Source organism: Nelusetta ayraudi, unplaced genomic scaffold (assembly GCF_046127955.1).
Source record: "Nelusetta ayraudi isolate G7.1 ecotype Tasmania unplaced genomic scaffold, CSIRO-AGI_Nayr_v1 ptg000011l, whole genome shotgun sequence".
In the NCBI taxonomy this organism is placed as follows: domain Eukaryota; kingdom Metazoa; phylum Chordata; class Actinopteri; order Tetraodontiformes; family Monacanthidae; genus Nelusetta; species Nelusetta ayraudi.
The window spans coordinates 26,600,325-26,622,929 of NW_027466061.1; the positions used below are offsets into that span (position 1 = coordinate 26,600,325).

The 22,605-nt window shown below is 46.0% G+C and overlaps 1 protein-coding gene across 2 annotated transcripts in view; it reads left to right on the plus strand.

Annotated features, from left to right (window-relative positions):
* The first annotated feature begins 11,340 nt into the window (after positions 1–11,340).
* Positions 11,341–22,605, plus strand: part of LOC142885627 (contactin-associated protein-like 4) — a 68,104-nt gene continuing 56,839 nt past the window's right edge. For both annotated transcript variants that reach the window (XM_076022285.1, XM_076022284.1), the window contains exon 1: positions 11,341–11,581. In XM_076022285.1, the coding sequence (XP_075878400.1) occupies positions 11,485–11,581 (97 nt within the window). In that variant the 5' untranslated portion in view covers positions 11,341–11,484. The remainder of the gene's footprint in view (positions 11,582–22,605) is intronic.

The following is a 22,605-nucleotide window of genomic DNA, read 5'->3' on the forward strand; positions in this document are numbered from 1 at the left end:
GACCTCCGAAGAGATGGCTGCAAAAAAGAGAGACATTCAGCAAAAAAAAAAAAAACAACATCAAAGTTCTGAGTCATCGTCTGCCCTGCCGAACTTCAGAACCTGCAAGCAGCCGACAAACTGCTCGGTCCTGATTTTACTGCAGCCGTGAACGTCTCTGTTAATCTCACGCTCGGCAGCTCGACGCGGAGCGACTTTTCCTCCTCAGAGACGAAACAAAAGCTGGCGGGCATGTGTAAAACGCAATGTTGGCCCGTTAACCGGTGACGTGCGATGGTTTGAAGGCAGGTACTGAGAGGCTCTCGGCCTAGACGTCCACTCACCTTTGCAGCAAGACCATCAACGCGAAATGAGATGTTTCACTTATTGCAGGTCCATCAGCGCTTTGATGGACCTTCAGGAGGGTTTGGCCTGAGTAGAGAGATACAGGTGAAGTGATGACCCTTCCCTTGCACTTCATGTATGGGCATCTACTCACATGCAGTGTACCACTCTGTGCCAGTAAGTCTTTCCTCTCTGTGTCGAGTCGTGGGTGTTTCACCAGGGAGGAGAAACAGTCAGCAGGAGAGATGGGAGCTGTGACAAGAAGCCTCGCTGGAGGAAAATATTTTCAGGCCTGATGGGAAGGTTGGCAACATAAATGGTTGGCTGATGGACGGACTGGAAGATGATGGTGAGAAGCAAGAAGAGGGGTGGGAGAAGGAACATATTATGAAAGCATGATGTAGCCCCCGGCAGCACTAAATGCATCAAGAGTCGACTGGGATCAGGAAATTATGTTATTAGAGAGCGGTGGGAAGCAGGTTATTAGACATGAATAATTGCCCGTGTGTGGAACCAGTAATTTCCTTTTCTGAACGCGGGACCCAGAACTGCAGCATTGAGTTACTCAGACCAACCAGAGAGAGCACTCAGACGTGCTGGAGAGCTTTTTTTTTTTTGCTGTGGGATTTTATTCCTCACGTTCCTGGACCAAAACCTCCAACATATGGTACTTTTGGTTCCAGGAAGCTTTTCCACAGTCTTTTTAATCTTTTAAGCGATTGATCTCTGCAGCTGCGAATCGAAGCATGTGATCAAGTCAGCTTGACTTTTAGGAGATTTGACTTTGTTTCGATCAAGAAGAGGAAGAGACAATATGTGTTTCAATGTCCATCCTGACAGTCACTCGCTGCTTTTTTTTTTAGTGACTGATCACTGCTGTTATCAACCGTTTAGAGGTTCACTTTAGTGGTTCAGAAGATTCTCTTCTTGTCCCAGTCTGTCAGTGTTCTGGAAGTGGCTGCTAAGCTGTGGACGTTCAGCTCATCGTAACAGCGGGTTCAGTCTGGTGGCACTTTTTCCTCCGCGGTGTCGCACCACCGAGGCGCCCTCTCCTCTTCTCCCCCAGACGAGACCAGCTGTCAGTCACGGCTGACGGGCTCGCAGACGCTCAGAGGTCTTTAGGATTCCTAATTCTCCCGCTGTGAAGCTCGGGGTCTAATATCACGCTTCACAACACTCCTCGGGGCTCTTCGGCTGGATACCAGCCTCAGAAATCAGCCGGTCAAGCAGCCACTCAAGCGCTCAGTCGCTCGTTCAGCTCGGCAGCCGAGCGGCGGGGCCATTGTCATGCCCGGCAACACCCTGGGCGCCCCGACATTCACCGAAATAGTCAGCTCATCAGTCAGCGGAGCGGCGATGAGGCGGACAATCAAGCAGAGGAAGACTGGCGACATCGCCCCGCAGATCAAGAACAGGACACGTCTGTTTCATTTTGCGCGCAATACGGACGGCTAAATTTGCTGGAATGCTGGCCGAACAGCTGTCAGTCACATGTAATTATTTGCAGTCAGTTAATATAAGTATTATATTTTGAAACATTGCTTGTTTATCGCTACATAAACCAAGGCGTCTCAACGTTTGTAATGCCTCTCAGGCTTTATTTTGGAATATTTTGGCAGCAACGTAAACTGTTTATTATCTACATATAAACCCAAATACAGCGTAATGTGAAAAATTTACTGGGACCTGTTGATCCCGGGGGGGGGGGGCAAATAGCGAATGGATGGACAGCCATGGGGAACGTGGATGGCCATTAGTCAGTGAAAAAACACTGAAGCTTTAAGTGAACTTTGAAGGGGAACGAGGGTGGAATTTGCAGATCTGCTCATCTTGAGGCCAAACGATTTGATTTTAATTTGATGGTTGTTGTTAACCCTGCAAACTCACTCTGGCCTGCCTGAGGTTTCTTCCCTTTGAGACGCCTTTGGTTGTGTTTTAGCGGCGTACAAATAAAAGTTGATTGACTGATTGATTGAAATGATTTGTGGTTCTGACTTTGGATCTATTTTTTTTTTTTTTTTTTTTTTTTTTGCAAGAATTGAAGGTCTGTTGAGCTGAATTCCTTCAGGACTCCTTCATTTCCACTGTTGGCTGAGCAGCCACAATGCCTCCTGTCTGCACATGTCCTGGACACCTGAGCGGCTCAAACTCCTGTTTCCTCGCCGCATCGCCACAATAGGTCGGTGTCACATGTGGCCACAAATAGGCGTCTGCTGCCTCCTTCTCGGTGGGCAAAATGTTGGAGAAGAGTGCTGAGATGCATCCAGAAACTCTGGCTGCTAATTATTATCTGCATGATTAATTTCCTCTCTGCACTCAGATAGCAGATGATTTTGGCTCTGATGAATTTCTCCTCAACTTCTCTAATGAAGGAAGTGACTAGAAATGCTATTTTCAGGTTTAATGAAAGCTAATTTCCTTGTGGAATATTAAAAGGTCTTCATGGTAAAGCTCAAGGCAGCAAGTTTCTTAAATCCATAGATTCATTTGTTCATTTACACATTAAGACATAAGGGAAGCATTTTTTTTATTTTTTATTTTTTACTGCCATGCACTTTGCAAAGGATACATTACCATCTGCCTGTGATATTTGCTCATTTGATTCCCAGTAATCATGAAACAGACATTTTCAACTAAAAATGCAAACTACGCAGATTAAACCTGCATTGTTAAATTTAGTGTTGGCATGTCAACAGAAAAAAAAATATATTGCTCAATATATTGAACAAAATATTGCTCCATATATTTTTCACTTGTCCTTTTTTTCATAAATTGAACACCAGTACTGCTTGAAATTGAACACATCTTAAAATACTATAATGGTCCGAACTGACTGAACTGAACTGACTTTGTAAATGTGAGAGTGAACTGGACTTAATCAAACAAGTTGGCAGCAATTAGTGAGAAGTTTGTGCCGGTGAAGCCTGGCAGGAAAATCTCTCTGCAAAAATGAAACAAGTTGCTTGAGTAAATGTGCGAGGGGCACAAGAATTAGAAAAGAAACTGAAAACCTTTCTGAAATAAAACTGAAAAATGCTAGGAAAGTGAAAAGACAATTTTATACGTATACATATTTATATGTTTTCTTATATTCTAAACCTCTTTAAACCTCAAAACAGGTCATTTGATTTCAAGTCTTAATTCTGGCAGATCTATTGAAGAGCTCCAGTCTCAAAGGTTCAGCATGTCAAAGTATGACAGGCACAGGAAGCTGCTGCCAGCTTGAAAACAGCATCTGTGTTAGCGTGGATACTGCAGTGTAAACAGTGTTTTGAAATATTACAAGCATTTAAAAAAAAAAACGGTGTGCCATCTGTGACAAATTAGGAACAAAAGATGAGATTTGCATCGTATTTGAAGATTTTTGAGATTTATTTTGTCAAGGAGGTGAAAAAAAAAGACATTAGGAGGGCTGGGGGGCTACTCTTGAGATATTTGGTGATTCTAATTAAAGGAGGAAACATTTTCTTTCTTCCAAATCTTTTAAATTTCATCAGCCGCCAAGCAAAATTTTCGGATTTTGTTTAACTGAAATTTCATGCGTGGGACAGAAAATGACCAGCTGTTCTGGATTGACCCTTTTAGAGTCCTTCTGCTTGTGGCTGATAACCCTTTGAAGCACTGACAGGTTTTATACAGCCATTAAAAAAAAAAAGAAGATGAACAGTGACATGCGCTGCTACCTGTATTGGCTGCAAGTTAGTGTCCCTTCATACATGCTGCCTGCTCCAAGCCTTATAACGTGTGCTGGCAGGTTGCTGGATGTTTACAGGTGTCTGGTGATGTTTAATATTTCATCTCGGGTTAGCCTGTCAGTGTGTTTTAAGTGACACGAGCCGAGAGCACCGCCTCCACTGAAAAATGGATGTGCTTACAAGCTCCCCGGCTGGACCGCCTGACTAGAAACAAACAGCAGCGTTTGGTTTTTGACTTGAAATTGCTTTTAAAAAAAAATGCATGCGCAAAATCACATCCACAGCGTGTTGCCATGGTGTTAAACTGGTGGAGTTATACATGGCGACCATTACAAATGGGTATTTCTGTCTTTTATTATTTTATCTTTTATTGACATTTTCTCCATCAAGGCTGCGTGTTTCTCTCTTTATCTTGTCATTTCTGATGTCTTGCAGATCTTAGCTCATTTATTTGTATACTAGAATAAAAATAAAATATATGGTTTCTGTTCAAAGCAGTTTCCAAAGTTTGCCAGTTCCTAATTAATAACACATAACCACCTGTTGCTCAGGGAGCACAGCGTTGTTGAAAGTCAGTCAGTCGACTCTCCTCTTTGCAAGTGTTGTAGGTCCGAGCCTGTAAGCTGAGGGTGTGAAACTCTCATCTTTTTCTCAGATGATCTCCCTTCCTTTTAATATCCCTGCGACTTCCTGCTGGATGGAGATTTACATGCAAGGAGAGGCCAACCCTCATTAATAAAAATGCCTTGACTTGTCCCTCTCTCTCTCTCTCTCTCTCTCTCTCTCTCTCTCTCTCTCTCTCTCTCTCTCAGCCTCCTCCCTTGTTTTCTTCAGCTTCCAACAGCTTGATCTCTCCTCTTGCTCTCAAAGAAAAACCCTCCGCGTCTTTTCTGCTCGGGCCAACTGGCCTGCTGGTCGAGCGGCAGGCCTCCAACAGCCTGTGGCTGCAGCCGTGAATACCAAGTACAGTCGGAGTGCATCTGTCAGCTGGGCCGGCCCCATCGAGGACTCTGGAACAAACTGGAGAACTTGCTCATCATTTCATCATTCCGACACTTTGTGGCTCCTCCTGCAATCAGAAATAATGTTTTGTTTTGTTTTTTTTTATTAGATGGATAACAATAAAAACCTGCAACTTTATTTTTTGTCATGTCGTCTAGTTGAGTGCCAATTAAAAAAAAGTGTTGTTATTGTAAAGAGGCGAAGCTTGGAAGGTGATTGGTAGAGGCTCCTGTTCAAGCATTCACCAGTCAGATGTTTTGCTGCCAGTTTGGCCAGGTGGCCGCAGCCCCAGGCTTCCCAATCAAGCACTGGGATGCGTGTCTAGAGCCAGTCAGCTGTAGAGCTTTTAGCTCTTTGCTCTTGTTTCAATAAGGGAGCTCTGATCAGACTGACCCCCCGACAGCTGCATCCACGCTGACAGATGCTGTTTAGAAGCTGGTGGCAGTTTCCTGTTTCTGTCATAGCCAACCCAATAGCTCTGCCTCTTTCTCCTTAAAGGATCCTGAATGGTCTATGTTCCGACCAGCTCCAGATTCTACCAATCAATCAACTTTCTAAAAGTGCTCTATCACTTCCAAAAAGGCATCTAAAAGTGTTTTGCACAATCAAGAAAAAAACAACTGAACCCTCCTGAGCCATGAGGTGCAACAGCATTCGGGAAACACTCCGGTAAGAAGCCTGGAGCAGTTCCGGACTGCTTGGAGTTAAAATGGAATTCAGACTGGAAATCTCAGTAATCCATCTGGCTACTTTGCACATTATAAAGATATTGTCTTCAGTGTCAAACTTATTTTTGGAAACAGTTTCACTCCACCCTCATCTTGTTCAATGGCTAGCCATCTGTATAACAGCTGCTTCCAGTTTAAGACCAGTCAGCCTTGGTGTTTTCTTCATCTTGGCATGGGAATTTAAGATTCCTGGTTTTGTCCCCACTGCACTCATTGTGTTAAGTTGTGTTGTGTGAGCCTTTTCCATTGGAAGTTGTCCAGATGGATCAGCACGGGAATCCGGCTACCATGCTGTTTTCAGACAATAAAAAAGCTTAAAAAAACAAAACAAAACAAAAAAATCAATCCCCCCCCCCCCAATACACATAGAATATTAACAACAAGCGTAAATATGTAAGTATTGGCACAATGTCGATCAGAGGGGAAGATACCACTGAGACGTTTCTGTTGCTTTGTCAATATTTACCCTGCAAGTCTATGAAGTCACTACCACTGTTTTCTCTCACATTTACACTGTTGGCACATAAACACGCAGTTCGAGAGAGGTTGAAAAAAATACAAATTAATACAAACAAAAAATGTTCCCAAAGTCACTGCTAAAGGTTGCAACAGCCGCCTGCTGACTGAAAACAGACATTGCAGCTACAGATGTGGATGATGTCATTATCGCTTAGTGTCCAGATGACACCAAGTGCAGTTGTTTAGTATTCAAACAGAAGCGGCAGCCTGATTGTGTGTTTAGCTCCAAAGAGTTTCATTGGCAAATTGTGTAAATTGGTTGCAGCATTTAATTTGGTCTGCAGGTCCTCTTTTCTCTTTTTTTTTTTTTTTTTTTTTCAAAAAAGTGAGATGAGAGTTGTTCAGTCTCTTTGAGGGCAGCTATTATTCGATTTGAGGTAATTTCCCTCTTTTAAACAGGTGCAGCATTGTGGCACGGCTTTGATTTGCTTTTTTTGAAGTCGTATTGTGGTCAAGACCACTTGAGGCGTGTCGCTGTAGTTAACGCTTGCCGTCAATCTGAGTGGGTAACGTTTCAGGAGGGCAACATTGTCCTTTTTATGAGCTGTGGGAGGTAAACATGAAAATACCACATGCAAAACAGTGATTATGTTGACTGAGTGTGTCAAACAAACCTGGATTTAAAGCTACTTTCTACATTAACCAGCATTGGTTGGATTTGTGTTGTTCTTTTGCGTAATCTATCTCCACAACCACAATTGCATGGCACTGATTGCCAGTAGCCTTGCGATGCTGCTGGGTCGTGAACATTTTGTCGTCATTATCATTAAGGATGCAATTCAAAAACAGCCCCGGTGCCACTCGACCCTTCAGGAACCTTCAAGTTGTGGCTTCCAGCTTTACGTGGTGGAAAAAGAAACCCGATTGGTCCACTCTCGATATGACGGACAAAATTTTGTCCAATCACAGTCCTCCCTCCCCTCTCCAAAGACTTTCTATTGGCTTTGTGCCAGTCTGATACGTGCGTTCAATCCTAATGCTTTTGGTAACGCACCATCTGGCCTGCCAGGCTACATTACCATGACATTATAACCTCATTCAGACTTTCCTCAGGGTGAACTAATAACTAATAAAAGTTTCCATTAGGTCGCATTAGTCTCTATTACTCTCCCCTTTCTTCACCTTGTTCTGCATCCGTGATGGATTTTCCTCTTTTCTTCCCATTTTTCTTCCATCTGAAAGCCTCCATATTTGTTCCCATATGCCCTCAGGATAACAAGCGAATAAGAAACAAACAAAAAAAGACCAAAATCAACAGGAGTTGCATAAACAGCTGGATGACGGCCGTTCAGTCGAAACCAGCGTCTGTGTCTAAGAACGGGCAACTCGGCAGAGAAGCCAGTTTAAAAATCACTCTGAGTATTACTTCAGTTTGTTCTTCTGTCCGTCATGGAATCCATCCCTATGTCATAAATCCCATCAGTGGTAAGCACTACCAATCCCTGAACGCCAAGCAGGGATTTGAACTCCGTTCAAAGCATTTGAAATTTCCCCCTCATGGTCACGGACTTAAAAAGGCAGCATTTTTGGTGTGAGAAAATTTCTTAAGATTTCCTAGACTATTCCGGCTGTTTTTTTTGTTTTTTTTTCTTCTTCTTTTTGCCGGGCAGCATTGTCTCTCCAAACGGCAAATGGACATTTGGACATGTATGCAAGCGTGTACACGAGACGTAGCGAAGTTGAAAGTGAGGTCATCAATTCAAAATCAACAAGTTCATCATGTGACTTTTCGCTGAGCTAAACAAAAAAAAAAGAAAAAAAAAAGTGAATGAAAACAACAGACTGGCACAAACTCATACTTTTGTGTCATTTCCTGCTTTGCCAGTCTTGTGTGGTTACCGATGCTCCTCGCAAGGCTTTCGATGGTTCATAGTTTCTGCTCACAGCTCACATTACAGGATATGCCATTATCATGACCAGGCAGCCGAACCGCTTGACTCCGGCTGAGGGATGCTTATGGCAAAGGCCAATTTCATCCACTCAGGTGCAATTTAATCACCGTGAAATTAACTGTGCCGTTAGAAGTCGGTGTTTCCTCCCGCTGGCTCCACCCAGTGCTGACCTGGGAGGTTGAACAAGGACTGCAGACGTTGATCCACCTGTTACACTCGTGCCTGGCCTGCAACAGGATAACTAAAAAAAAAAAAAAAAAACATCATTACCGTGCATCTTTGTGCTAGCATTTGTCTGGGGTTTTTCCATGTTGGAACTGACTGACTTCTTAATCATGAATGGGTAACTACATGGAAAATGAGTAGCTGTCAAAGGGTTAATGGAGAGAAATGGAATTTGTGCTGCTGAGAGAGATCGGAATAGAATTTGAAGGGAGCCCAATGATGCTCTGAAACCAACCTGATTGTTCTGCTTGAATATTGACAGAAGGTTCAGCAAACACTGACCTTTTAATCCAGATTCAAACAGTATTTTAAATGTAATTATTATTATATGTTTTTTAAAGACGTGATTCATTCTCATTTCCAGCTCCATCTGACCTTGTCTCTTGATTCTGCTACTGCTCATTCTCTGAATGCTGTCTGGTGTCTGTCCTGCTGTTTTTATTGCCACCTGGTCGTCTGGCAAACCTTTCATAACGTTCCTTTGTGTTGACAGCACACTACCCCCCCCCCCCCCAAAAAAAAAAAAAACACTTTAGTGTTAGCAAGACAAACAATCTGCAGAGATGTGAATGTAGCTTCTATCAGTCACTGCTCGACAGCTGCAGCTGCCACGAAAGTCACTTTTTGAAATTTATTTTGGCTGAAAAGTATTTTTCTATGTGGGAGCAGAGGAGAAGGGGCCAAATGCCGCAGACTAAAAGTGTCTCTCTGCAGGTTTAGCTTTTCACCAGAAGAACAGAAGAAACTTAAAAGCAGGTGTCCTGTTGCCTCTCTCATGGTTTCCGACCCGTCACCCGTCCACTTCTGCACACGGCCGCTCCCCTCTACGTGAGCCGTGTCCGCAGATGACCGTGCGCTACATGTGTGTGTGTGTGTGTGTGTGTGTGTGTGTGTGTGTTTATTGTGTGCCCGGCTGTTATCTGATCCCCCCTGCTGCGTTTTCTCCCAACAGGTTGTTTCTTCTTTCTAAACCCCTCCGGCCGCTGTCTAGACTCTCAGCCGGTCGTCATTATCAGATTCCGCTCCTTCTCCTCTCTGTTTTCAGGCCTTTTCTCCCTCCCTTTTTATCTGACCTCCTCTCCCCCCTCCACTGTCTCCCCAGCCCCTCTCAGCTCACAGTCGCCCCTCTTGTCCATTACCGAGGATGTGCATCTGAGCTAACACAGAGCGGTTTTAGTTCTGGCCGACGACGTGAGCTGCCTGAGAATGGGCTTCTGTTGTGCACCACGTCGCTCTCTTGCCAGCCCCTTATTTTCGCAGTGAACGTTGTTTCAGTGTTTGGCATTCACAGGTATCACTTGGCATGCTGGGTGGAATATTTAGCCGTTCGTGCGGGAAATATGTCAAATAATAAACGCATGGAAGGGAAAACTCAAGCTCTTCCCTCCCGGTAGTGAAGCTGCGGCAAGCTGTTGGTCCCACCCCTTTCACCCCCCCGAGAGAACTGGTTGGTCCGGTCATATCTTGATCAGCTGAGGGCAGATTGAGATTTTCTAGATGGACAGCGGAGAATTCAGACTTGAGGCCTGGGCGATTCAGCAGCAGATTGTGACTAAACAGTGAAATATTGAATCAGGACAAGTTTCTCAAGACGCCTATTTTAAGTTCGACACATTCTTGCTATTATCTGTCTACCGGCAGTTTAAAGACCACGATTACCCAAACCGGAGGGCTTTTTCTCTGCACTTGGCCGTCAGTCAGTCTGGTTTGGTGGCAATAACAGCTAAACATGACAGCCGTTTTGTTGGGTTTCAGGAGAAGCAGATTCGCCTGCAGACTTTCTTTGATTCCATTTGATGCTCGTCTCGCTCTCGCTCTCGCTCTCTCTCTCTTACACTCACACACACACAAACACACTCACACACACACACACACACACTGACCACCTCAGAAGCACTGGCGGCGAGACATTGAGCGATGATCACTGGCTTTGACGGAAACCTGTCAAAAATTAAAGCGGTGCCCCTCCTCACCCTTCCTTCGCTCCTCTTCAGTCCATGCATAAATTTGTTGTCATCTTAAATTTATATTCCCCCCTGGCTGCCCCTCAGCTGCACTTTCAACCCGCTTACTGAAGATGCATATTTGATCTCACCATCATCTCTCCCTCTTTTTTTTGTATCTTGATGGAGGAGTGGAAGAGAGTCTTCTTCACGTCAGACAGCCTTACTCCCCAACAACCTCTGAACTTCCAGCCTGGATCTCACTTTTACTTCCCGTGGCGTTGCCTCACAATTGCTGCCTCCCACTTTTCAGAATCCCTGTTATACGCTTTTTCACCCTTGTTTACTAGTTGATATCTTCTCACCGCTCCAGCACTGTGTGACTCATGGGGGAAAAACACAGGCTGCTGCACCTGCTTCCCAGAAACTTCCACCTGATGGCTGTGTAATCACCACTCAGAACCGTGAACCACAAGGTGATCCACAGGAAGGCATCCTGTGGATCACCTTGTGGTTCACGGTTCCATCGCCTTTTATTTTTATTCATTTATTTATTTATTTATTTAACTTTATGACCATTACAGGACTCTGGACATTCTCAGTGTCTCAATGCCCTTTGTGACAGCACAATGTGTGTGTTGCAGCTGACACGTTGAAAAACAACTGAGCAGGAAGAAGCAGCGAAAGATTTCTGGAGGACGACTGGCAGGGCAGGGCAGAGACTCCGGTTACTGGAAGAAATGTCTGTGAGTGAGAATTTTGCGGGTTTGGGAGCTTCAGTTCTTTTTCTTGTGAGCTTTATTGGACACTGGATGATTGACTGCACAATGCTGCTCCACCGGAGTCCAGGGTAGAAAAACGAAGAGCTGGAAACGGAGGTCTGACTTCTCTGACACACCCCCTTTACTTTCTCTCCCCTGTCATCGCGAGGAGGACCTCCCCCTCTCGCGCTCTCTCTCTCTCTCTCTCTCTCCTTGCCCCACTATGTCTCTCAGCCTGTGAGGTAGCTGGAGTGGAGAACTCGTCCGTCTCTCTCCTCCGGCTGAAGCACCGCTGGACTGTCCGCCTCCGCCTCCTCCTCCTCCGCCTCCGCCTCCTCCTGCGCCTCCTCCTCCTCCACCTCAGCTGCTCCTCAGCTGCTTCTCGCCGCTTCACCATGGATGTGGGGACTAACGGAGCCGCCCGGCTCAGGATTACGGTTCATCTCGCCCTGCTCCTCAGCAGCTGGTGGTGCTGCGGGACAAGCGGAGAAGGTGAGAGGAGGCGGCGCGCACCGCGCGGCCGTTTAGAAAAAAGCTGCGGTCCATCCTCTGGCCACTTCATCCTTTTATTTTTAGATTGACTCATATTCTGTCCTGCTTTTCTTTACTTCGTTGTAATTATAAGAATGTATCTAAATGGGTTCTGATGTGTCACATTTGCGCGTCGCGTTTACGCGTCAAAGGTGGAAGAAATGCCGTTAAAAAAAAACAAACAGCGGAACGAAAAAACAAAAAACAAACAAAAAAACAAAAACAAACCCAAAACCGATTCACTCGGGTGATTCGCTGTCTAGTCTGTCTTTGACCAGTCGCCTCTCTGGTGAGTTGTTCTACTTTCAGTCACTCCGTGTTTGGAGCTTTTTTGTTGTAGAGGAATCAGACATGCTCTCTCTCTCTCTCTCTCTCTCTCTCTCTCTCTCTCTCACTCTCTCTCTCTCTCTATCTCTCTCTCTCACTCTCTCACTCTCTCTCTCTCTCGTGTGTGCGTGTGTGTGTGTGTGTGTGTGTGCGTGCGCGCGCGCGCGCTGTGTGATCATATGCGTTTATTTGTCACTGTCATGAGACTGCTGGGGAATTGGTGTTGGATGCTGATGGGATGGAGCTGATTTACTGCCCAGTCAGTCCGTCTGTCCGTCCGTCAGTCAGTCAGTGTGAAGGACTGTTTCTTCGCTTCACAATGAGCGGAGTTGAGAGAAGATGTGTGAAGACAGAAGAAGGGAGGTTGATCTCATGGTTTCATCCTCCCGGTCAGTTGTCCTTGACCCGCCTGTGTCGTCTCTCAGAGAAGTTTTGTGCTGCTTCACACTGGGATCCCTCGGCTGATCCTCGGTGTGCATCCAAGACAGAGGTCCTTTGCCTGTCCTGCACTTTAATAGGAGGGGGTCTTCTGGAGAGCGCTGAGGAGGCCTGGAATGAGTTGAACGGCCCCTTCTTCAGATGAAAGTGGCTGCTCTTGGAGCCGAGCGTCCACATGTTGACTAAAAATACCTGAGCGGCTGCTGCTGTCTCTTTCCTCCTGTCCGTCTCTCTGCCTCACCGCTGTTTCCCTCCTTCACTCGCTTCTCTGCGTTTTCTGGATGCTACTGCTTCTGAGTCAGATTTCTTTTTCATTGCTGCCAACACTCTGCCTCCGTCACCTTCTTTTATTTTTTTTCAGCTTTTCTTCTCGCGACAGATTTATCTCCCCTGCCTTTCATCCTCTCTCTTTGTCTTTCTCTCCTCCTGCTTCAGTTTGGTCTGCCTTTTATCTGCCTCATCCTTCCATCATCTTTATTCGGTCCTCTGGCTTGCAGACTTTCCTCTTTTCTCTCTTCCCTGTGCGTCCACATCTCTCTTCGGATTTGGCTGCTTCAGATTTTTCAATCTCTAGCCGACTGGGTGCAGCTGTTCTGAGCTGGCCGTCGGCCGTCGTGGGGTTTCCAAGACTTGTTCCCTTCCATTGTACACCTGTCAGGTTGTAAAGCCTCTGAGAAGGAATTTAAAGCCCAGTGGGAGACTAAAAGCCTTCAGAGAGCCACAGTGACAACACAGTTTGTGGGTGTTTCCAGTAGTGCCAAACAATTTTGGGCACGCCTTTAAAAATTGGTTTGACCCGCCTGCCTTACATAGACCATTAAAAGTCCAGCGTGTAAAATGTGGCTTACATTGGTAAAAATACAGTCCATAAATACATTAATAAAAGTGTATACTCGCAGTCCACTTTGTATTTGGGGTTGACACTCGCATTCTCAAATAAACCAATAAGAAGGTGGGACGGGGAAGAGGGTACGCAGTCCAAAAGGGAACAGAAGTGAAAAAGCGCTGCAATCTAAAATGTAACAACTTGATGTCGCTGTTTCCTCTTAAAAATGTCCAAATATTACACACTCAATCTTTAAGCAGTCACGTTTAATAACATTGTCCTAAGCTCATATGCCCTTATTGTCCATGTTTACCCCCCTTGACAGCAGCACTCCGGGGTGTTTGATTCAGGGATATAAACCCACTTGGCAGATGGATTTTTTTTCGGTCAGATTTTGTCTCTGGAAACTGAGCAAACAGTCTCGCCCACCTGCGACAGGCGCCGTGTCCAGTCAGTCTCAAAACCTCAACAGATTCCAACCAATCAGCATCTTTTGCAGCTAACAGCAAAAAGACAATCCAAACAATGGAGACTGCTTAGTTTGAATGGATGGAGATTATTTTGGATGCAATCTTAGCGTCACTCTTACGAGAACACGACAGCATTTCCGGCTTGAAAGAAAGACAGTAATCCAGCACAAATACTATTTTTTCGGTGGACTAGACAGAATGCATAGCAGCTACCAAACACATGCTGCTAATTCTGCGCTGAAACCAAACGTGACTGACTTTTTACTTTACGTGTGACTGGCCGCAGCAAGCGTTTCATTAAGCACTTCGGCCAGGCACAAGGTCGAATTGCATAGTTCATGTTTGACTGGTCTGGCAAGGTGACACTTGACCGACATGCAAGTTTGCCTCTCTTTTCCGTTCTGTAGACATTTTATGAGATACATTCAGACAAAGTCGTAGGACTCCATGAACATTCCAGCTAATGCGCCATGTTGCCGGAAATAAAGCAAATCATGTTCATCAAGCCTAGCAGCAGCAGCAGCTGCAGAGGTGGAAGAATCCCAGCCACTGGTCTGATGTGAGTCACGTCCTCTCTGTTTACTGCGGGGGTGCAGCTAAACGACAACAAAGTAGAGATGCATATTTTAACAGCCACATGATGCCCAAATGACTTGTTAGCCCGAGTGGAGCGCTGGGGCCCCCGTGTAATGAGATTCAAGGAAGTCAGCGTGCGAGGCGGCTGCCTATCGCTGTGCACCTAATTGCCTTGTGACATGAGCGGCATGATGGAGCGGGTGTGTGTGCATGTGTTTAAACAAGGGGCAGAAGATCGTGGAAACCGACGACGTGCTGCAAGAGACAACAGCGTCTTTTGAAGAGATCTGGAAACAATTCCAATCCAGGAGCTGCGATAATCCTTTATTCATTAATTTTCCATACCCGCTTAGTCCCGAGCTCAGGGTCACGGGGGTCTGCTGGAGCCTCTCCCAGCTGTCTTAGGGCGAAGGCAGGGGAGACCCTGGACAGGTCACCAGTTCATCGCAGGGCCACATAGAGGCAAACAACCATTCACACTCACATGCACACCTACGGACAATTTAGAGTCTTCAATTGACCTCACATGCATGTTTTTGGAGTGTGGGAGGAAGCCGGAGAACCCGGAGAGAACCCACGCAGACACAGGGAGAACATGCAAACTCCACACAGAAAGGTCCCAGGTCCGGGCCCGGGCCCCGGAATTGAACCCACGACCTTCTTGCTGTGAGGCGGCAGCGCTAACCACTGCGCCACCGTGTCGCCCCAGCTGCAATATTGAAATGTGAATTTATTTATTTATTTTTCCTTGTGGCCACATGGGGGCAGCACACCAAACTGAAAGCAGCAGCATATCGCTCCATAAATGACATGCCGAGTTGCAGTATTTTGTTCAGAATTTAATCATACGGCAGTTGGTGGAGGGTTGCAAGCTCCTGTATATACCCCTGGTGGAGGATCTTTGCCTGAGCATGAAGAAAAATAGAGAAAAGTTTCCAGAAAGAGTCCAGAGTGAAAACAAAGCGTAAGTGTGACAGACATGTAAATGATGAACTTGTTTGTGGAGACGCAAGAAAGTGCGCAATTGCACAAAGCAGGATTACCTTTTCACTGTGTCTATTGCAGTTTCAGCATTGGACATTTAAAAACTGGGTTGAAAAGACACAAACCAACTGATAACGTCCGTCACAGTTCTTTGTTTTATCTTCATTTGCAGTTCACATTTTCATTTTGAACTGCTTGAATTGGCCCCTGTGGCTTTCTTTTCCTATTGCTGAGGAAGGCATGGCGCCATAAACGTTTCCACCTCCTCCGGTTGGTTGGGGCCCCTCAACAAACATTTAGAGCAGCCACAAGCACATAGGCGGTCTGACGGTGTGTGCAAATGAGAGAGACATTGCCCTCAGAGTCAACATCAGGTGGGCTCGGCTACACCACAGATCTCCAGATGATCACTAGTGGAAATGTTTTTTTTTGCATCATTTTCCTCACGAAGGCCGGGCCCCTTGGCGCATTTTTGTTTCATGAGCGTCAGTAAAGAAGAAGCTAAGGAGTCAGGAAACGGCTCTTTTAGACAGTGGCTGTGAGAATAAGATCAGCGTGTGCACCGTCTGGAAACCCACCGTGGAGGTGTGGAGGGATCTATTTTGCTTTTTCACACAAGGATCAAACGCCTCGGCAGTCCACCGAAGCTGTTCGTGGTCCTTCTCTCCTTCTCTCCATGCTTACTTAGTTAGTAATTGTCAATGCGTCCACGGAACGCGTCTGTACATCCCTCACTGATTGACGGGACCTGGTTTGTCCACGACATTTCACAATTAACGACACAAAGGTCGGTATTGTCGGGGAGGAGGGTTTGATGAGGCAGATGTCAAGCACCAGCAGACTAATTGAAGTGATGTGTGAGCTCCCACTCAATCTGTCATTTATTACGTGTGGATTGCAATGATTAAGTATTTGCCTGGTTGTGTGTTTGTTTTTTCAAGTCCATGAGAAATAAATTTCATAATGTTTCAACTGCATGCCATTTTTTTTTTAAATTAACAAAATTAAAAGGAAATTTTAATTGTTATTTGTCCCTAGATGTGGTGACTTTTTGGAGCGTCTTAGCATCTTATGTTTTTGATTCTTGTTCTCAGGTTAGTGGTAAAATGCCACCGCTTACAGAGATCAACACTGGTAATAAAAATGCCATCCAGTCCTACCAAAGTGGCCTGCTGTAGCAAGCTAATCTCATTAGCACCAATTTGGGTCTCTGCTACTTCCTGTGTTTCTTCTTCTCCTTGGCCTCATTCTGTGGTGCGAAGTGCAATATCGCTTTCGTCACCTGCTAAAAGGAACCTTAATTAGCTAAAGTGGTGCTCGGCAAGGCAAAGCTATGAGGCGGTCATATTATATCCTACATTTCCCATGATGCAAGCTTGACTAGCAGCACCGTTGGCTCTTTCATGCAACGAAGTCTAACTGGTCTGGCAAGACAAGTGGAATAATGTGGGCTGTGATAGATGCATTAACCACCTCCTACTCACACACACACACACACACACACACACACACACACACACACACACACACACACACTTTAAATTAATTGGACTGGCCCCCGGGTGTTTTAAGCATACATAGGATTAGAGTGAATGTAAGCACATTAATGTGAAGATTTAGTCGCCCTGGGTGGCAGAGTGATATCTGACCTTCTGCTAATCACGCTAGTGAATAGTGCATCACGGCGGGAAAGGCTCTTACTCGCCCTGCACGGCTTCCACAGGCTGAGGCTGCAAATTACACGTTTACAGGGGAGAAAAAAAGTGTGCAGAGGCCATAATGTGCATGTGAGGCTCCATAGGGAGACTAGAGGGAGATTAAAACCCAAGCCAGTGTTATCAGCGGGAGAACGAATCGAACATCTGTTTCCGAAATTGTGAATCAAGTGCAAAAGTCGGATTCAGTTACAAACATCAGCTGGGTGATAAACACGCTCCTGGTTATATACACTCTAATGCAGCACGTTGACTGTACACGAGTGGAGTCGTTCCAAAAATTTCCAAAGTGCGCTCCTGTTCCAAAACTTTTGAAGTTCATTTTATCCTCGAAAGTAATAATAATAATAGTGAGAAGAAGAAGAAGAAGAAGAAGAAGAAGAAGAAGAAGAAGAAGAAGAAGAAGAAGAAAAGAAAGAAAAGCTAAATTGCCATTTAGTCATTCAATTAAAATAGGCCTAAGACACAGAGCAGTGCATTAGATTGGTATTGACGGACATCAGATGGGTTAAATGAGTCAGGGCCTTGGTGGAAATAACTTGTTTTCTTTATGAAAACCAAGGCTGAGGCGCTCTTAGGGCAATATGTCACCTTCCAGCTGTTTGGTCCTGAGAGAGCTCACGCACTGCTGCTCATCAGTCACTTAATAATCGCCTCTGACTTCCCTCCACAAGTCATGGGCTTCAGCGCTCCAGTGGCGCCACGGCCACTGACCGCCCACATCTGTTAATCACGCCAAACTGAAGGGAGCAAAACCACAGCGGGTCCTCGGAGACTGTTTTGTTTGTGTTTCTGCCATCGCAATGATTCAAGCGGGTGTGTTGAAAGTTCCAGAGCCGAGCGGTTCAGACAGGCCATCAGTTCGGAGCGTTTGGAATCACCCACCAGAGATGTAAGGGGGCTAAAAATTGGCCCAGGAACAATTTGCTGTGGTTTTGCAGAGCATGCTATGTGTTTTTAAGTAGGAGGGGCTCAACAACGGCGGTGCCATCTCCTGTGCGTGACCTTGTAGAGGACCTTCAAATTGCACATGACATGATATGATATATTACAATATAATACAGTATCTTGTGATATGATATGACACAGTACGAAACGACACAGTACGATACCAGGGGTGTGAATCTTTCACTCACAAAACGATCCGATTCAAATTTCGATTCACAAGCTACGATCCGATTCAGGGACGATTCATAAAAAATAGTTAATAATTTGGTATGATTCGATCCGATTCGGTTCAGTGCGATTCAATACAAATGGACAATTTAACCCCAAGTGCTTATTTTTACTTTACCGATCTTTACCGATCCAGGGCTCCATCAACCGATGCACTCGGATCTCATACGTCACAGACCGATAACCAATTTGAATCGGTTTATCTTTACACCACTATACGATGCAATATAAAATGTGGTTCAATTAATTCATTTCAATTGTATGAGAACAAGTTCAAACGTAGTTTCTCCCGATACGCCCTTCTAGCGGTGCTTCATGATGTGTTAATCAGGCAGAAATGTTTTCTAAAAAGCATAAAAACTGAGGAAATCCGTACATGGTGAGGACCGGGAAGAAAAATAGGTTTTCACACCCGACTGTAACCGATGAGTTCAGACCTCTTCCTCAGTGCGGTGTGTGTGAAGGGCTGATAACCCACCGAGGGATCTGGTTGCACCCTCTGAGGAGAAATGAACCCGTTGCTGAAAAATATCAACAGCTCGGACGCCCCGGCCTCACATGAGGCGGAGCTCGATACTGCAGCGGCAGCGTTCAAAGTAATGGTCCGGGATGATTTCCCCCACCACTCTATCTTCACATCGTGTTCCAGGCAGAGTTAATAGCAAAGCGGGGTCAGCGTTGCGCCGGATGCGCGCTGCGGCTTCGATAAACACGCGGCCCTGTCATTTATTCAAACGTTCCTGTCGTCACCGCCGCCGTGGCGGGAATGAAATGATTCCTTGTCGGCAAAGTTATTAATCATGCCACCCATCATCTGTGTGCCGAAGACAGATGGTTGCGCTCACTTTGCCGAGCCGTCATCCTCAGGTACGCTCTCGACGTGGCTCCCTCTCTTATCGCCCTCTCTGCCTCATCACTCTTCCCCGCGATGTTTTTTATCTTCTCTTCCAAGTAAATTTGGAGCCACTGGAGTGCGCGCCGTAATCACAGCCTAATGATAGATAATCTCGAGGACGTTAGACGACTTTAATCCGCCTCTAATGATGCATAATTTGGCTCCCTGCCGTTGTTTGTACGTTAACTGGAAGTTGGAAGTGTTTTAAAGTGTTTTTAGGAAGTCGTGGCAAAGTTTGATGGGGGGGGGGAAGAGACTGCATTTGTCAGTTGCCTGCCAAAAGAAAGTCCATCTTCCGCAACGGTCTGTTTTTTGTTTTTTTTTCTGCGATGACTCGTCCTGGTCCACTGTACTGGGTGATGGATGGCGCAAGTGTGGCACCACATCGAGGATGCGCAGGCTTGCCTTTCATGAAACGCGAGACGCAGTGGTTTACGCCTGAGTTCATTAAAGTTCATCCCCTGTGGATGCAGGGGCTTCTGGAGGATGCTCCATTTAATCCATGAGCGCCTTCCAGGAATTAATCTGGCAAAGAAAAACGCTGAGCTGGGAGCGAATAAGGAAGCCAATTTCAGGTGGGCTGCGGCTGCCTCGTCCCGCCGAGAATTTATTGCATCTCGGTGAGCTGCTGGTTTGCAGCAGGAGGAGCATAAAAAACTCGCGAATGAAACGGCCCGGGGTGCGAATACAGTGATATTTAACCTGCGAGTCCTTGGTGATTCATGAGGGGGCAGCGGCGCCACCGGGAGAGAGTCGGGATGAGGATAAACCTCCCCCCCTCCGTCCGTCATTTTTCTCCCTCCGCGTCATTTATGGAAATGAGCGGAGCCATGAATGGAATCTGATGGAGTCAAGGTTAACCGGCGCCACCAGTCATGAATCTGGATTTATTAACTCAGGCCGAGCTCCTGGACTCTGCTCTTTGTTTACGGCCGCTCTCCAGAGAGGAAAAGCCTCTCACTGCCCCCCCCAAACGCCCCCCCCCCACCCCCCCCCACCACCCCAAACCCCCAGAAATAAAGCTGCCGTATCGTCAGACGACTTGATGTCGCAGCAAATTCCCGGTTGTGTGTTCATCTCCGGAGCGGTCGGTCACAGAGTCTTCGGTCGTTCCACGACCCAGCACTTTAACGTTGTTTCAATTCTAAACTTTCGACGCTTGGTTGCTTATTTATTCATTCATTCATTTTTTTTTTTTTTTTGTGGTGGTTTCAACCATCTCCGTTGGGCCTCGTTGAAGGTCGGCGTCAGCGTGACTGAGACTTAATGAGGGCCGCGTCAAAGTGCCTCGGGGGCGGGAGCAGATGCGGCGACAGCACCAATCAATGTCGGCGCCGAGGAAGTAAAACTGTTGGCTGATGGAAGCGACGGAGCGGGGTCTAAAGATTTGGTTCCAGGTCAGATCCAGTGCAAGTCGAAGGGGAATAAATAAATAAACCGTCGCGCTGACTGTGATGTCAGAGTTTAGCAGTATATTTACCTCTGTTGTTAAGAGTGGAGCTGTGACTACGCGGAATGTAAAGATGGATGACCTTAAGCAAAGCCCCCTGGTGGTTGGCTGCAGAACAGGTCAATAATAGCAAGAAGCAAGAACGGTGTGCTCAGAGTCGACAGAATCTAAATATTTCTCAGGTTTGCTGAGTTTTCAATCTTTTCAGGGTCAGAAAATCCAGTTGCTCGTATTTCACTCACCAGTGCCTCACTTTGAATCACGTTTTGCTTGATTACGCACGTAGGTCAGTAAAAGACAGTGAAGATGACATTCCACTTGCTATACCTGGCTGCTTTATTTTAGCCCACTGATTAGTGTTGTTAGTGCAGCAGCAGAACCAGCAGCAGCAACCCCGTCGTTCGCCCTCTGCCCAGGTGACAGAACTAACCTCTGCCGCTCAGTTGTGGTGTTAACGTGTAGCAGAGCGCGTCCGTGTTGTTAAATCCTACCACCACTAGCCAGCGTTTTTGCACCTCAGCCTGCTCGAAATGATGAGGGAGACTCCGGTGAAATGAGAAATAGAGAGAGAAAGAGAGAGGGAGAGAGAGGCAGGTGGTGTTGCTGAGCTTCGGAGACGTGGCCTGCCGTGGGAATTTTAATGTCACATTTTCATATGCCCTGGCTGCATTTGAATAATAAGTTTCACCTTCAAAATTCTGAGAAGCACCCCCAACCCAACACTTTTAAAAACTTTGCGCTGACATACATTCCTTCAAGTTTAGTTCATGGCTATCTGCAGCAAAGCGCCGCACAACTTCATAGACTCAATGGCAAATGAGACATTAGTGGTTTAGAAACCCTGCTTGTGCTGCAACAGTGTGGTTTTCCATTTTGGGATCAATAAAGTCTATCTATCTATCTATCTATCTATCTATCTATTTCTGCTACCACACACACAAAAAAAAATCTGTCCCCTTTCAAACACTTGGAGGGTCCATGAAGCAGTTTTGGGCAGGAAGCTGTAAACAGAGGGCTAAATATGCTGTTTCCTGGATGTCTAGAGAGGTTATTGGATGATGACTGCTTCAGAGCTGCTCCGCTGGACTGGGGATGTGCTAAGGGCTGCAACATGGTTGCAGGCTAAAGGGAACCAGCGGAGTCGGGAGGAGGAAGGAGGAGAAAAGTAGAAGGGGAGAAAGTTTTAGGGGTCTGGTAGAAGTCGTCCTTCCGCATCTCTCACAACCGCGGTGACATTTTCTGCCGCCTTTCCCATTTTATCCCTCGCTGACTTTGCCGTGTGGCCGCTCGGGCCGCCATCTGCTCCGCCTCACGTCGCCGGGCGGGATGATCTGACTCGGTAAGTGAGACGGTGGGAGGCGGAGCGAGGGGAGAGGAGGAGGGGAAGATAAGCTGGAGGGCAGAAGTGGAGGAGAGTGATACTGGAGGGGCGTTCGACGGCGACGGCTCTCCCAGCTGACTGGAGGGAATTTCTCCACACTTCCTGTTCTCGTCTCAGTCTGTCCTCCCCTCCAAAATAAGAAAGGAAAAGAGGGACATTTTTGGGTGATAGTTTTCTACATCGGATGGCGTCAGTCACTGAAACACGAATAACGCCGAATGTCCTTTTAGTTTATGTTTACTGTCATTCTAATATAGCCTAAAGACCAAAGGCTTTGGCTTGGCGCTGCATAACTGACAGACTTCATAAATTTTTATTACTTCCACCGAGCCAAGTGAATAAAACAGCTTTAGCTTTATTGAGTGGTTGCAAGTGCGTATCCAACAACTATCTCCCATAATAAATTAAATAATGTATCCATAATAAATAAGTCCACACCAAAGACGATCACGATGCATGACGGCAGGCTGCTGGAAATGTCAGTAATGAAACCATGAGAGCTGAGTGAGAATTTAACCTAATTGACACAACTTGAGTCTGTATTTAGGAAAAAAAAAAAAAAAAAAAGTGCACGAGGCGCAAATAGTGCAAATCAGTGACTTGTGTGATGTAACAGCTCTCATGTCTCGACTGTGGAGTCAGCTTAAACAGTCCAGTGCAGAGTTTCCCACAAAAAAAAACAGAGAGTGGAGATCAGCCGCAATAGAACTTCAGCTGCAGCTGCAGCAGCAGCTGGTTCGCCATGAG